This window comes from Crinia signifera, chromosome 8 (genome assembly GCF_055691185.1).
Source record: "Crinia signifera chromosome 8, ASM5569118v1, whole genome shotgun sequence".
In the NCBI taxonomy this organism is placed as follows: Eukaryota; Metazoa; Chordata; class Amphibia; order Anura; family Myobatrachidae; genus Crinia; species Crinia signifera.
Window position 1 is genome coordinate 19,557,609 of NC_139224.1, and position 15,282 is coordinate 19,572,890.

At 49.9% G+C, this 15,282-nt stretch overlaps 1 protein-coding gene across 1 annotated transcript in view; it reads right to left on the reverse strand.

Annotated features, from left to right (window-relative positions):
* Window positions 1–15,282, reverse strand: part of IL17RC (interleukin 17 receptor C) — a 68,866-nt gene that overhangs the window by 20,238 nt on the left and 33,346 nt on the right. Inside the window, exons 6-9 of the mRNA XM_083155917.1 lie at window positions 15,043–15,154; window positions 7,700–7,744; window positions 1,007–1,140; window positions 833–892 (exon numbers count right to left, since the gene is read on the reverse strand). Coding sequence (XP_083012043.1) covers window positions 833–892; window positions 1,007–1,140; window positions 7,700–7,744; window positions 15,043–15,154 — 351 coding nt within the window. The remainder of the gene's footprint in view (window positions 1–832; window positions 893–1,006; window positions 1,141–7,699; window positions 7,745–15,042; window positions 15,155–15,282) is intronic.

The window sequence follows — 15,282 nt, forward strand, 5'->3', positions numbered from 1 at the left end:
TCTATTTACCAAAGAGCTTATACCAGGATAGCTTATGGCTTTAAATAACGGGGAAAACATAGTAAAAATGGAGATAAAGTGGGGAGAGATAAAAGTACCAACCAACCATGTTACAGGCTGTGTTTGAAAAAATGATAGTTAGAAGCTGATTGACTGGTAATTTATATCCATACACTTAATCTATTGATCCTTATGGTGGATATTTGTCTGAAACTTTTATGGAAAAGAGTTATAGCATTTTGATATATATTTTGAGCAGGGCTAGACTGGCCATCTAGCACATGCCAGAAAGGCTGATTGCCTAAATGGACTGTTCCAGCCACTTTAAAAGCCTGGCAGAGTAGCTCCACCTCTCAGTGCCCTGCTGGGCGGCGAGGCCACACCCCTGTGAATAGAGACATGCCCCCTTCAGTGGTAATCCCGAGAATTTTCTGGGCTATGCCTCAGTGCCCAGAATCGCAAACCCCGGAAAATTGCCACTGCTTAGCTCCCTCTGCTCGGCCGCGCCTCCTCCCCCCCCCCCCTCCCCCAGCTGTTGTATTACAGTCTGTGACAGGACTGTTCTACACGCCGGGTTGACAGGGGCAGGGCTGGGTTGGCAGGGACGGGCAGCGGCTGACACAGTGCTTAGCGGCGCTGCCCAGTCCCGGGAGACAGCGTAGAGTTTTTTTTTAGGGAGTGCGCCCCCTAAAAACTCACCCAGTGAGGAGCGCTCCTTTAAAAAAAACACCACTGAAGGGGTTAATGGTAATGAAAGATATCTCATTTATACTGTAGCATAACTGAATCTGCGTTATTAACCCACAATTGAATTCAGAATAATATCACTTACCGTAAAACACATACAAGGGACAATGTCTGATTTTGGAAAACTATAACGCTGGTTTCCACTCTGTAATATAAAACAAACAATCATTATACTCACCCAACAACTTTTATAATAAATATATAGGCTATATAATGTATAGGTTTTAAATATAATTCTGGGCATTGAAACAATACTCACTAAAATAATAACGGTAGTAGAATTTTCTCTGGATTTGGAGTTATAAAATCGCTGTAATGTCACGTTCACATCGACTGTTGCATTGATAACTACAGAGATCTGATCACCCTCTGTAGTAATGTTCATAGTGGGAGCTGCAAGCAGAGAGATACGTTACATTGTAATATTCTGTAATAATACAGCTCCCTTCTTGTTAAGGCTAAAAGTTATTGGGCCTCATTTGCAGGGTCTAATTCTCTTTGGGGGTGCCGGCAGAATATATGGATGTTGGGCAGTATGGAAGGGGAGGTGTTGGGCAGTATGGATGGAAGGTGTTGGGCAGTATGGATGGAAGGTGTTGATCAGCACAGATGGGAGATGTTGGGCATTATGGATGTAAGGTGTTGGGCTGTACAGATGGGAAATGTTGGGCAGTATGGATGGGAGATGTTGGGCAGTACAGGTGCGAGGTATTGAGCAGTACAGACAGGAGGTGTTGGGCAGTATGGATGAAAGGTGTAGAGCAGTATGAATGAAAGATGTTGGGCAGTATGGAAGTAAGGTGTTGAGCAGTACAGATGGGAGATGTTGGGCAGTATGGATGGAAGGTGTTGAGCAGTACAGATGGGAGATGTTGGGCAGTATGGATGGATGGTGTAGAGCAGTATGGATGAAAGATGTTGGGCAGTATGGAAGGAAGGTGTTGAGCAGTACAGATGGGAGATGTTGGGCAGTATGGATGGGAGATATTGGGCAGTATGGATGTAAGGTGTTGGGCTGTACAGATGGGAGATGTTGGGCAGTATGGATGGGAAATGTTGGGCAGTATGGATGGGAGATGTTGCGCAGTACAGGTTCAAGGTATTGAGCAGTACAGACAGGAAGTGTTGGGCAGTATGGATGGAAGATGTTGATCAATACTGATGGAAGGTGTTGAGCAGTACAGATGGGAGATGTTGGGCAGTACAGATGGGAGATGTTGGGCAGTATGAATAGGAGATGTTGGGCAGTACAGATGGGAGGTGTTGGGCAGTACAGATGGGAGATGTTGGGCAGTATGGATGGGAGATGTTGGGCAGTATGGATGTAAGGTGTTGAGCAGTACAGATGGGAGGTGTTGGGCAGTACAGATGGGAGGTGTTGGGCAGGATGGATGGTGTAGAGCAGTATGGATGAAAGATGTTGGGCAGTATGGATGGGAGATGTTGGGCAGTATGGATAGGAGATGTTGGGCAGTATGGATGTAAGGTGTTGAGCAGTACAGATGGGAGGTGTTGGGCAGTACAGATGGGAGGTGTTGGGCAGTATGGATGGATGGTGTAGAGCAGTATGGATGAAAGATGTTGGGCAGTATGGAAGGAAGGTGTTGAGCAGTACAGATGGGAGGTGTTGGGCAGTACAGATGGGAGGTGTTGGGCAGTATGGATGGATGGTGTAGAGCAGTATGGATGAAAGGTGTTGGGCAGTATGGAAGGAAGGTGTTGAGCAGTACAGATGGGAGATGTTGGGCAGTATGGATGGAAGGTATTGAGCAGTACAGATGGGAGATGTTGGGCAGTATGGAAGGAAGGTGTTGAGCAGTACAGATGGGAGATGTTGGGCAGTATGGATGGGAGATGTTGGGCAGTATGGATGTAAGGTGTTGAGCAGTACAGATGGGAGATGTTGGGCAGTACAGATGGGAGATGTTGGTCAGTATGGATGGGAGATGTTGGGCAGTATGGATGTAAGGTGTTGAGCAGTACAGATAGGAGGTGTTGGGCAGTACAGATGGGAGGTGTTGGGCAGTATGGATGGATGGTGTAGAGCAGTACATATGGGAGGTGTTGGGCAGTACAGATGGGAGATGTTGGACAGTATGGATGGGAGATGTTGGGCAGTATGGATGTAAGGTGTTGAGCAGAACAGATGGGAGGTGTTGGGCAGTACAGATGGGAGGTGTTGGGCAGTACAGATGGATGGTGTAGAGCAGTATGGATGAAAGATGTTGGGCAGTATGGAAGGAAGGTGTTGAGCAGTACAGATGGGAGATGTTGGGCAGTATGGATGTAAGGTGTTGAGCAGTACATATGGGAGATGTTGGGCAGTATGGATGGGAGATGTTGGGCAGTATGGAAGGAAGGTGTTGAGCAGTACAGATGGGAGATGTTGGGCAGTATGGATGTAAGGTGTTGAGCAGTACAGATGGGAGGTGTTGGGCAGTACAGATGGGAGGTGTTGGGCAGTACAGATGGGAGGTGTTGGGCAGTACGGATGGATGGTGTAGAGCAGTATGGATGAAAGATGTTGGGCAGTATGGAAGGAAGGTGTTGAGCAGTACAGATGGGACATGTTGGGCAGTATGGATGTAAGGTGTTGAGCAGTACAGATGGGAGGTGTTGGGCAGTACAGATGGGAGGTGTTGGGCAGTACAGATGGGAGATGTTGGGCAGTATGGATGGGAGATGTTGGGCAGTATGGATGGATGGTGTAGAGCAGGTTGGATGGGAGGTGTTGGGCAGTACAGATGGGAGATGTTGTCCAGTATGGATGTAAGGTGTTGAGCAGTACAGATGGGAGGTGTTGGGCAGTACAGATGGGAGGTGTTGGGCAGTACAGATGGGAGATGTTGGGCAGTATGGAAGGAAGATGTTGAGCAGTACAGATGGGAGATGTTGGGCAGTATGGAAGGAAGGTGTTGAGCAGTACAGATGGGAGGTGTTGGGCAGTACAGATGGGAGATGTTGGGCAGTATGGATGGGAGATGTTGGGCAGTATGGATGGATGGTGTAGAGCAGGTTGGATGAAAGATGTTGGGCAGTATGGAAGGAAGGTGTTGAGCAGTACAGATGGGAGATGTTGGGCAGTATGGAAGGAAGGTGTTGAGCAGTACAGATGGGAGGTGTTGGGCAGTACAGATGGGAGATGTTGGGCAGTACAGATGGGAGGTGTTGGGCAGTACAGATGGGAGGTGTTGGGCAGTACGGATGGATGGTGTAGAGCAGTATGGATGAAAGATGTTGGGCAGTATGGAAGGAAGGTGTTGAGCAGTACAGATGGGACATGTTGGGCAGTATGGATGTAAGGTGTTGAGCAGTACAGATGGGAGGTGTTGGGCAGTACAGATGGGAGGTGTTGGGCAGTACAGATGGGAGGTGTTGGGCAGTACAGATGGGAGGTGTTGGGCAGTACGGATGGATGGTGTAGAGCAGTATGGATGAAAGATGTTGGGCAGTATGGAAGGAAGGTGTTGAGCAGTACAGATGGGAGATGTTGGGCAGTATGGAAGGAAGGTGTTGAGCAGTACAGATGGGAGGTGTTGAGCAGTACAGATGGGAGGTGTTGGGCAGTACAGATGGGAGGTGTTGGGCAGTACAGATGGGAGGTGTTGGGCAGTACGGATGGATGGTGTAGAGCAGTATGGATGAAAGATTTTGGGCAGTATGGAAGGAAGGTGTTGAGCAGTACAGATGGGACATGTTGGGCAGTATGGATGTAAGGTGTTGAGCAGTACAGATGGGAGGTGTTGGGCAGTACAGATGGGAGGTGTTGGGCAGTACAGATGGGAGATGTTGGGCAGTATGGAAGGAAGATGTTGAGCAGTACAGATGGGAGATGTTGGGCAGTACAGATGGGAGGTGTTGGGCAGTACAGATGGGAGATGTTGGGCAGTATGGATGGGAGATGTTGGGCAGTATGGATGGATGGTGTAGAGCAGGTTGGATGGGAGGTGTTGGGCAGTACAGATGGGAGATGTTGGGCAGTATGGATGTAAGGTGTTGAGCAGTACAGATGGGAGGTGTTGGGCAGTACAGATGGGAGGTGTTGGGCAGTACAGATGGGAGATGTTGGGCAGTATGGAAGGAAGATGTTGAGCAGTACAGATGGGAGATGTTGGGCAGTATGGAAGGAAGGTGTTGAGCAGTACAGATGGGAGGTGTTGGGCAGTACAGATGGGAGATGTTGGGCAGTATGGATGGGAGATGTTGGGCAGTATGGATGGATGGTGTAGAGCAGGTTGGATGAAAGATGTTGGGCAGTATGGAAGGAAGGTGTTGAGCAGTACAGATGGGAGATGTTGGGCAGTATGGAAGGAAGGTGTTGAGCAGTACAGATGGGAGGTGTTGGGCAGTACAGATGGGAGATGTTGGGCAGTATGGATGAGAGATGTTGGGCAGTATGGATGTGAGGTGTTGAGCAGTACAAATGGGAGGTGTTGGGCAGTACAGATGGGAGGTGTTGGGCAGTATGGATGGATGGTGTAGAGCAGTATGGATGAAAGATGTTGGGCAGTATGGATGGGAGATGTTGGGCAGTATGGATGTAAGGTGTTGGGCAGTACAGATGGGAGGTGTTGGGCAGTATGGATGGATGGTGTAGAGCAGTATGGATGAAAGATGTTGGGCAGTATGGAAGGAAGGTGTTGAGCAGTACAGATGGGAGATGTTGGGCAGTACAGATGGGAGGTGTTGGGCAGTACAGATGGGAGATGTTGGGCAGTATGGATGGGAGATGTTGGGCAGTATGGATGTAAGGTGTTGAGCAGTACAGATGGGAGGTGTTGGGCAGTACAGATGGGAGGTGTTGGGCAGTATGGATGGATGGTGTAGAGCAGTATGGATGAAAGATGTTGGGCAGTATGGATGGGAGATGTTGGGCAGTATGGATGTAAGGTGTTGGGCAGTACAGATGGGAGGTGTTGGGCAGTATGGATGGATGGTGTAGAGCAGTATGGATGAAAGATGTTGGGCAGTATGGATGGATGGTGTAGAGCAGTATGGATGAAAGATGTTGGGCAGTATGGAAGGAAGGTGTTGAGCAGTACAGATGGGAGATGTTGGGCAGTATGGATGGGAGATGTTGGGCAGTATGGATGTAAGGTGTTGAGCAGTACAGATGGGAGATGTTGGGCAGTATGGATGGGAGATGTTGGGCAGTATGGATGTAAGGTGTTGAGCAGTACAGATGGGAGATGTTGGGCAGTACAGATGGGAGATGTTGGTCAGTATGGATGGGAGATGTTGGGCAGTATGGATGTAAGGTGTTGAGCAGTACAGATGGGAGGTGTTGGGCAGTACAGATGGGAGATGTTGGGCAGTATGGATGGGAGATGTTGGGCAGTATGGATGGATGGTGTAGAGCAGGTTGGATGAAAGATGTTGGGCAGTATGGAAGGAAGGTGTTGAGCAGTACAGATGGGAGATGTTGGGCAGTATGGAAGGAAGGTGTTGAGCAGTACAGATGGGAGGTGTTGGGCAGTACAGATGGGAGATGTTGGGCAGTATGGATGGGAGATGTTGGGCAGTATGGATGTAAGGTGTTGAGCAGTACAGATGGGAGGTGTTGGGCAGTACAGATGGGAGATGTTGGGCAGTATGGATGGGAGATGTTGGGCAGTATGGATGTAAGGTGTTGGGCAGTACAGAAGGGAGGTGTTGGGCAGTATGGATGGTGTAGAGCAGTATGGATGGGAGATGTTGGGCAGTATGGATGTAAGGTGTTGGGCAGTACAGATGGGAGGTGTTGGGCAGTATGGATGGATGGTGTAGAGCAGTATGGATGAAAGATGTTGGGCAGTATGGAAGGAAGGTGTTGAGCAGTACAGATGGGAGATGTTGGGCAGTACAGATGGGAGGTGTTGGGCAGTACAGATGGGAGATGTTGGGCAGTATGGATGGGAGATGTTGGGCAGTATGGATGTAAGGTGTTGAGCAGTACAGATGGGAGGTGTTGGGCAGTACAGATGGGAGGTGTTGGGCAGTATGGATGGATGGTGTAGAGCAGTATGGATGAAAGATGTTGGGCAGTATGGATGGATGGTGTAGAGCAGTATGGATGAAAGATGTTGGGCAGTATGGAAGGAAGGTGTTGAGCAGTACAGATGGGAGATGTTGGGCAGTATGGATGGGAGATGTTGGGCAGTATGGATGTAAGGTGTTGAGCAGTACAGATGGGAGATGTTGGGCAGTATGGATGGGAGATGTTGGGCAGTATGGATGTAAGGTGTTGAGCAGTACAGATGGGAGATGTTGGGCAGTACAGATGGGAGATGTTGGTCAGTATGGATGGGAGATGTTGGGCAGTATGGATGTAAGGTGTTGAGCAGTACAGATGGGAGGTGTTGGGCAGTACAGATGGGAGATGTTGGGCAGTATGGATGGGAGATGTTGGGCAGTATGGATGGATGGTGTAGAGCAGGTTGGATGAAAGATGTTGGGCAGTATGGAAGGAAGGTGTTGAGCAGTACAGATGGGAGATGTTGGGCAGTATGGAAGGAAGGTGTTGAGCAGTACAGATGGGAGGTGTTGGGCAGTACAGATGGGAGATGTTGGGCAGTATGGATGGGAGATGTTGGGCAGTATGGATGTAAGGTGTTGAGCAGTACAGATGGGAGGTGTTGGGCAGTACAGATGGGAGATGTTGGGCAGTATGGATGGGAGATGTTGGGCAGTATGGATGTAAGGTGTTGGGCAGTACAGAAGGGAGGTGTTGGGCAGTATGGATGGTGTAGAGCAGTATGGATGGGAGATGTTGGGCAGTATGGATGTAAGGTGTTGGGCAGTACAGATGGGAGGTGTTGGGCAGTATGGATGGATGGTGTAGAGCAGTATGGATGAAAGATGTTGGGCAGTATGGAAGGAAGGTGTTGAGCAGTACAGATGGGAGATGTTGGGCAGTACAGATGGGAGGTGTTGAGCAGCGAGCACTCTGACCTATGTCTCCTTAGTGGTTTACCTGCACACACCCGCACGTTCTCCTCTGGGTCCAGCTCTGTGCACTCTGTGGAGATTATTTGTAAACACTTCTTAGTGAAGCATCGGACAGGGAGGGTGATTCAGCTTTGATCAGACAGGGCTAAATTTGGTGTGGGTGGGGGGGGGTCAACCCATGCGCATGCACATATTTGAGCATGTGCAGAACCCGGGAGCAAATGGAGGTTTGGTGAGTTTGACACTCGAGACATTCACTCCAGAGAGTATGGGGAGGGGGGGGGACGACGACACTGGGCCAGAGCAAAGGATCGCTCCGTGTTTTATGGGCGTCCCCGTGAAAACACTGGAAATTCCCCTTGTTAACACAGGCAGGTGGCTGATATACGTCACATGACATCGGAGCCCGCCCCCTTTTCGGCCATCTCTGGCTGAAATAAAAGTCAGTCTTCACTGATTTTTATTTCGGAAGGGAAGAGAAATGATTTGGTCAGCGACCTTCGAACGATTTCCCTTCCCTTTGTCCGCATGTGAGGGAATGTGCTCTCGTGGTGAGGGCTTCATTTTGCATGGATCAAGATGGACGGTGTCAAACACATCATTAGATCAATGGGCCTTATTTTGGTTCACTCTTTCTGACAAAATACTTCTTAGATGGACAAAACCATGTGCACTGCAGGGGGGCAGATGTAACATGTGCAGAGAGAATTAGATTTGGGTGAGTAATTTTGTTTCTGTGCAGGGTAAATACTGGCTGCTTTATTTTTACACTTCAATATAGATCTCACTTTGAAGTAAAACCCCACCCAAATCTAATTCTCTCTGCACATTATGCATATGCTCCCCTGCAGTGCACATGGTTTTGTCCATCTAAGAAGGATTTTGTCAGAAAGAGTGAACCAAAATAAGGCCCAATATAAGGTATACAGTTTATGTCACAATAATGGTAAAATATAAAGTGTATCCACATTGGAGGCAGCCATTGTGTGGACTCTATATTTATAAGATTGCATCCTAAACTCATTGGGAACTTTCCTAACTCTCTCTCTACGTCACCTATATACACCCTCTACTGCTTATCTCAGTCTCCACCATCTGGAGCCATTTTGGGCCAGATGCACTAAGCTTCAAAAGTGATAAAATGGACATTGATAAACAGCCAGCCAATCAGCTCCTACCTGCCATGTCACAGACTGTGTTTGAAAAATGTCAGGTAGGAGCTGATTGGTTGTTTATCACTCTCCATTGTATCACTTTTAAAGCTTAGTGCATCTGGCCCTATATGAGTTGCTGGCTTCCATTTTGAGAATCTATAACTCTATTTCTGAGGAGATTTTGGGGGAGATTCTCTAAGGTAAAAATGCCGTAAAAACCCCGTTATCTGGGTTTTTACAGCATTTCGGGATGCACTAAGCATCCCCGCCGGCTTGCCGCGGCAGGGGGCATCGCCAGAAACAGTAGTTTGCAGGAATCTATGACCTGCAAACTTTCTTTGTTCTAGGGAATAGGATTGCCACCTAGCAACAGCTGGTGGGTTGTAGTGCAAGCCTCCCGACGATCGCTGGAGAAGGAAAAGTGAAAAGAAATTTCACTTACCTTCTCCACAGCCGGGGGAGCGGGCTGATGCCGCCGGAGCCTGTAGGCGCGCGCGCGCGCATGACGCGCGCGCGCGCGCACGTAGTACACGGCTCTGGGGCTACTGCACATGCGCGCATATTAATGAGGCGCATGCAAATGAGCTCTGTGACGCGCTCACGCTGGGCACGTGAGCGCACAGAGTATAGTAGCTACCAGCCCGCCCCCTGCTCAGATTTTACAGAAGCTTACGGATGGCAATCCTTAGAACATGAAATAGAATATAACACCACCTAGTACTTGTACCCAATCAGAGACAAGAGACTGAATGATGCTGAATAAACGTGTTTAATAACTGCTGCTCGACAACAAGAGCGCGATGAAATATCTAGCCCGTAGGGTAACTGGACAACCAACGGAAATACTATAAGGTACGATCAGTAATGGAACTTCAAGCGGTGCTTCGACGAAGCCAAACGGACTTCTTGGGATCACTTCTGTTGCTTAGCTGGCTGCGCCTGTTGTTTGCTCTGATTCTTTGGAGCGCCTGTAACCAAAGGAGAAAGGAAACAGTTAGCATCGCAGCAAGAGAAACCACCAGACCTAGCAAGGCAACGGGCGGGTAGGGTGGGTCGCTGTTGCTAGGTGGCAATCCTATTCCCTAGAACAAAGAAAGTTTGCAGGTCATAGATTCCTGCAAACTACTGTTTGTTCGTCGGGAGGCTTGCCACCTAGCAACAGCTGGTGGGTAGACTACCACATACCTGGTGGTTGCTCTAAGGAACTCCACCTTTTGGTGATCAGATGGTCTCCAATAGTGCCTTACAAAGGTACGCGTAGAGGACCATCTAGCAGCCTGCATAATACACTGCAATGGCAAACCCTTGGCTGCTGCAGAGGTAACTGCGGCTCCGCGGAGGGAGTGTCCTTTGAATTGTGAAGTGTCTATACCCGCGTCCCGCATGACCGACACAATCCAACCCCGGATTGTTCCCGGTCTGGCTGGGCGAAAGGGTTTACGACACGTAATGAACAGTTGGGAAAGTTCACCTCTTATCGGGGCTGTCAGAGCTAAATATGCCGACAAACAATCTACCAGGCATAGGGCGGGGTCAGACTGATCTCTAACTAGGTCAAACTCTACGAGGGGCCTGAGGATAGAGCTTGTCTTTGTGTGCCCTTTGAGTATGATGTGAAAACCCGCTGGGGTTGCGGTCATCCATGGGTCGGAAATGTCTATTAATGATAACTCGGCACCTCTTGCCGCGAAAGCTAGAGCCATCAGGGAAGCCAGTTTCCTCGATAGGCTAAGGGCTTCGGATGTAGAAGGAATGGTGGCTAAGTGGTTGAGAAAGGGTTCAATGTCCCAGGTGGTTGAGTAGCGTGGTCGTGATGGTCTAGATAGGAAGATACCTTTGAGTAAGCGTAAGTATAACCTATTCTCTGAAAACCCTGGGATTAGAAGGGTGAGCGCGGAACCATACGAACGTATGGTGGCCGAGGCTGAGCCTGTATCGTATTTATGGGATAGGAAATCAATTGCTGAATTCACTGGTGCTGAGGGACGAGCATTGGGTCTGGTGTTTTGCCAGGCAATAAACTCTTTTATTATGGCGCTGTATCTAGCCTTGGTTCTGGGTCTCAGAGAAGCATTGATTAGTGCGGTTGATGATGCTGAGAGATCTGAGTGTGCTAACAACCTAGCAATGTCGCCATCCACATGCATTGTGGCAGTTTCTGTAGTAAGTCCTGGGTACCCTGAAAACATTCTCCCGAGATCTCTAAGGGGATCTTGGGGCCCTTCTGTAGTTGGCTGATTAGGGGAAACCAAATTCTGGATGGCCAGATCGGGTATACCAGAATAATCTGGGGTACCCTGTCCGACTTGATTTTGTGTAGTACCCTCAACAGCAAGGCTGGTGGAGGGAAGGCATATGGGAGGACTAGGTTCGTCCAGGGGAATGACATAGCATCTGTCTGGAATGCCCCCTGGGACCATATCCTGGACACAAAAGTCGGAACCTGACTGTTGAATGGTGTCGCAAAGAGGTCTATTCCTGGCTGCCCAAAAGCTGTCACGATCTTGCGAAAGATCTCTGGCCTTAGAGTTGCTCTGTCTAGTGTGAGGCGAGTTCTGGAGAGAGAGTCTGCCAACTCGTTTAGCTCTCCGGGAACATATATTGCGGATAACTGGATGGATCTCTGAACCGCCCACTCCCAGATGTCTATTGCCTCCTGGCAGAGAGGCAAGGACCTTGTGCCGCCCATCTTGTTTATATAAGATACTGCGGTCTTGTTGTCCAGACGGACTTGAATGGGAATATGATGAGCCTGCGGGGGAACTAGGGCCGCTAAGGCTAGTCTGGCTGCTCTTAGCTCCAGGAGGTTGATATGGGCCTGTGAGTCCTGCCTGGACCACCTGCCCCTCACAGCCTTGTCGCGAGTAAAGGCTCCCCACCCCGTGAGTGAAGCGTCTGAGGTTATGATGATAACCGGTGTAGGATCCTGCAGGGGTCTGGGGGGAGGAATGGGTAGCACTGTCCACCTCTGTATCTCTTCGCGAACTACCGGCGTGAGCCTGATCCTGTGTGACCAGGTAAGGCCTATCGTGATAAGGAAACCTAGACGGTTCTGAGCGTGTCTGCAAATAAGGGGTGCATGAAGGAACCCGGGGTCTAAAGCTCTCATTTTGCCTATGATCTTTGCGAGGTCTCTCAGGCTGAGCTGACGCTTTATAATGTGGGAGACAAAGGCTTGTATGTCTGTCCATTTCTCTGCCGGCACTGCGATAGAGAAAGAACGGGAATCTATTACGAATCCCAGGAATGTAATCGATTGGCAAGGTGTTAAAACTGACTTGGGATAATTTATTGAGAAGCCTAGGCCGAGCAGAAGTGATATTATTGTGTCTCTCTGGGAGAGTAGTGTCTCCTGCTCTGAATGTACGACTAGGAGGTCTTCCAAGTAAATTATGCATCGGACTTGTTTCTGGCGAAGGTGTGTTATCACCGCCTTCATAAGTCGTGTGAAGGTGTAAGGGGCATTGGACAAACCAAAAACCATGACGGTCCATTGGTAGAGGGTGCCGTTCCAGAGGAACCTCAGGAACCTTCTGTGATTGGGATGGACGTGTACAGTGTGAAAGGCCTCCTTGAGGTCTATTTTTATGCAATAGTCGTTCTGTGTCAAAATGAAGGGTACCTCTGTTAGACCCTCCATTCTGAACGTACGATGTCTTATGTACTGGTTCAGAGATTGGACGTTCAGAACCGGTCTGTAGGAGCCGTCCTGTTTCCTTACGGGAAAGAGGTGACTTGTCCAACCTGTTTTGGACGTGTCCGCCAATTCTATCCTTCCCTGAGACAAGGCTGTGACTAAAACCTTGTCTAAGAGAGGACTGGCGTTTATTGTGCATGGGATTCTCTGGCGAGGAAATCTCAGCAGCGGAAGGGATAAACCTTGTTTTATAATTTTTAACAACCATTTGTCTGTTGTAATTTCTCTCCACTGGTGTATGGCCTGTGAGAGGCCAAGGTGCGGCTGTGCTTCTGGTACACTCACCGTTTCCTCTGTCTCTCCTGGGGAAGGAGGTTGAAGGAGCCGCACTTCTGGAATTCCGGGACCTGGAGTAGCCTCCTCTGTGGCCTCGGGTGGAGCCTCTATAGTCTCGGTAGTCACGGGTCGCACTGCTGGCCGTGGCAGAACGACCCTCCTGACGAAAGGGCCGTTTGGAAGACTGGTGGCTTTTTAGATCCGCAAACGACTTGCGTGCCTTATACCGGATCTTGACTTCATCTATGAAGTCGGGGCCGAATAAATCGGAGTCAGTAAGGTTAGGGACCTCCGCTGGTTTGGGCGCTAAGTCGGCTAGCCCTGCTCTGGACAGCCAACGGGACCTGCGGGTGTTGGAAATAAACTCAAAAGTCTGTCCAACCATAAGGGTGGCTCTGCTTATCGCCTTCAGGAGTGCTGCCTTTGATGCCACTAGGGAATCTAAGGAGCTGCTCGCGGTGCCCTCTTTCTCCGCCTTGTTCAGTACGAACAGCAGGGGGCCCGCCGCGTCGGAAACCTTCAGTTGGATTTTCCTGAGCAGCTTGTCAATTGAGTCACTCTGGGTCTTATCACCAATAAGTGAAGATAATGCCGGGTCAATATCAGGGGCAAACAGGGCGGGGATATCTGGGATCCCTGTATGGTTACGCAGAACCATCTCATCCTCTTTAACGAGGGATGTCCTGAAGGCTAACTGTGCAAAGTTATGGACTTCGGACTTTTCCTGTAAGGCCCAGTGGGAGGAATACATTTTATTCGGGGGTGAGACTCCTGCTAGTGCCACCCTGGCCATCTGCAGGTCACTATATTCGCCTCTCTTAGAGGACGCAGAGGTTCTAGTCACCTCCTCGGACTCCCAGTCTACTGAGACCTGGCTGCGTACATCTTGTAAGTCAGGTGGACTTAAGGAGCGATGCTTACTTGCCCCCTTACGTAAGCCCTGAGACCTCTTATGCTTTTCTGAGGCTCGGGGAGTGTGCCCGTGGGCAGGAGACTGCGGTTTATTGCGTACCGCTGAGGTATTCCTACTTCGGGCAATACCTGGGAATGAGACGATTAGTCCTGAACAGGCGTCTCTCTTGGAGCTTTTGCTCACATGTCTCCTCTTACTTGTGCTTTTCCTCCCCTGTAGCGATGCTGAGCTGGAGGGGGAATCACTATCCTGAGGTGTACTGTCTACCTCAGAGCTGTCCCTGGTGTCAGCAGACCTGACAGGGTTAAACAGCTTTCTTCTCTTAAAAATAATGTCCTCAGATGAGGAAGTGTCACTAGGCAGCCTCTTTCTGTGTTTGAGGCTCCTAGCGCTGGCTGAAGGGGACACAGGGAGAGTGTCTGTAGCAGAGACAGACACAGTGTCCTCCATCTTCAGCGCTGAGGTAAAATCTGAGCAGGGGGCGGGCTGGTAGCTACTATACTCTGTGCGCTCACGTGCCCAGCGTGAGCGCGTCACAGAGCTCATTTGCATGCGCCTCATTAATATGCGCGCATGTGCAGTAGCCCCAGAGCCGTGTACTACGTGCGCGCGCGCGCGCGCGTCATGCGCGCGCGCGCGCCTACAGGCTCCGGCGGCATCAGCCCGCTCCCCCGGCTGTGGAGAAGGTAAGTGAAATTTCTTTTCACTTTTCCTTCTCCAGCGATCGTCGGGAGGCTTGCACTACAACCCACCAGCTGTTGCTAGGTGGCAAGCCTCCCGACGAACAAAAATCTGGAGATGCCCCATAGAAGCCAATGGGTTTCTAATGCGACCCCACCGCCGCCCCGCACGGACCCCCGCCGCCCCGCATCGCCCCCTCACCTGTGTCCGGGCAACACAGAGCTGTGCTGCTCGGACCTGTGACCTCCTCCCTGCACTGATCCTCTTCCGGGTGCAGGGAGGAGGAGAGCCCGGCGCAGCAGCAGCAGCGCCGGGTGTGGGAGGGAGGGGGGAGCCGCCGGGACCTGCTGGGACCCGGCGACTCTCACCGCAAAGGACAGCTCTTAACGCAAGAGCTGTCCTTTGCTATAATTATCGCATATGTTAGAACATATGCGATAATTATAATTGCGATGGGCGGCGAAGGGGGGTGGAGAGGTTTAGAGAATCTCCCCCTTTGTCTATATAATCCCACATGGAAGGCATTTTCAACACATCATAAAAAAGGAAGGGGACAGTATTGTTGGGGCAGTATGGGCGGACAGACGGGGTATTCAACACAAAATTGTGGTTTTACGAATGTAAATGAATAAAATAATGTCACTTACTTGGAAAATGATGGGTCACGTAAATCACAGCGAAGTACCTTGGTACCGTGTATGACCTTATAGTCATCTCGCCACCAGGAGTTCCCTGAAAACAGTTATACACCAGGGAACCCTAGGAAAAGAAACACATTTTGCAAAGTCATCCTGTCACTTCTATATACAGATATATACATTATGGGCCTAATTCGGCCCATTCCGGGTCTGCGCATGCCCGTATCATACGGGCCGATACTTGCCAGG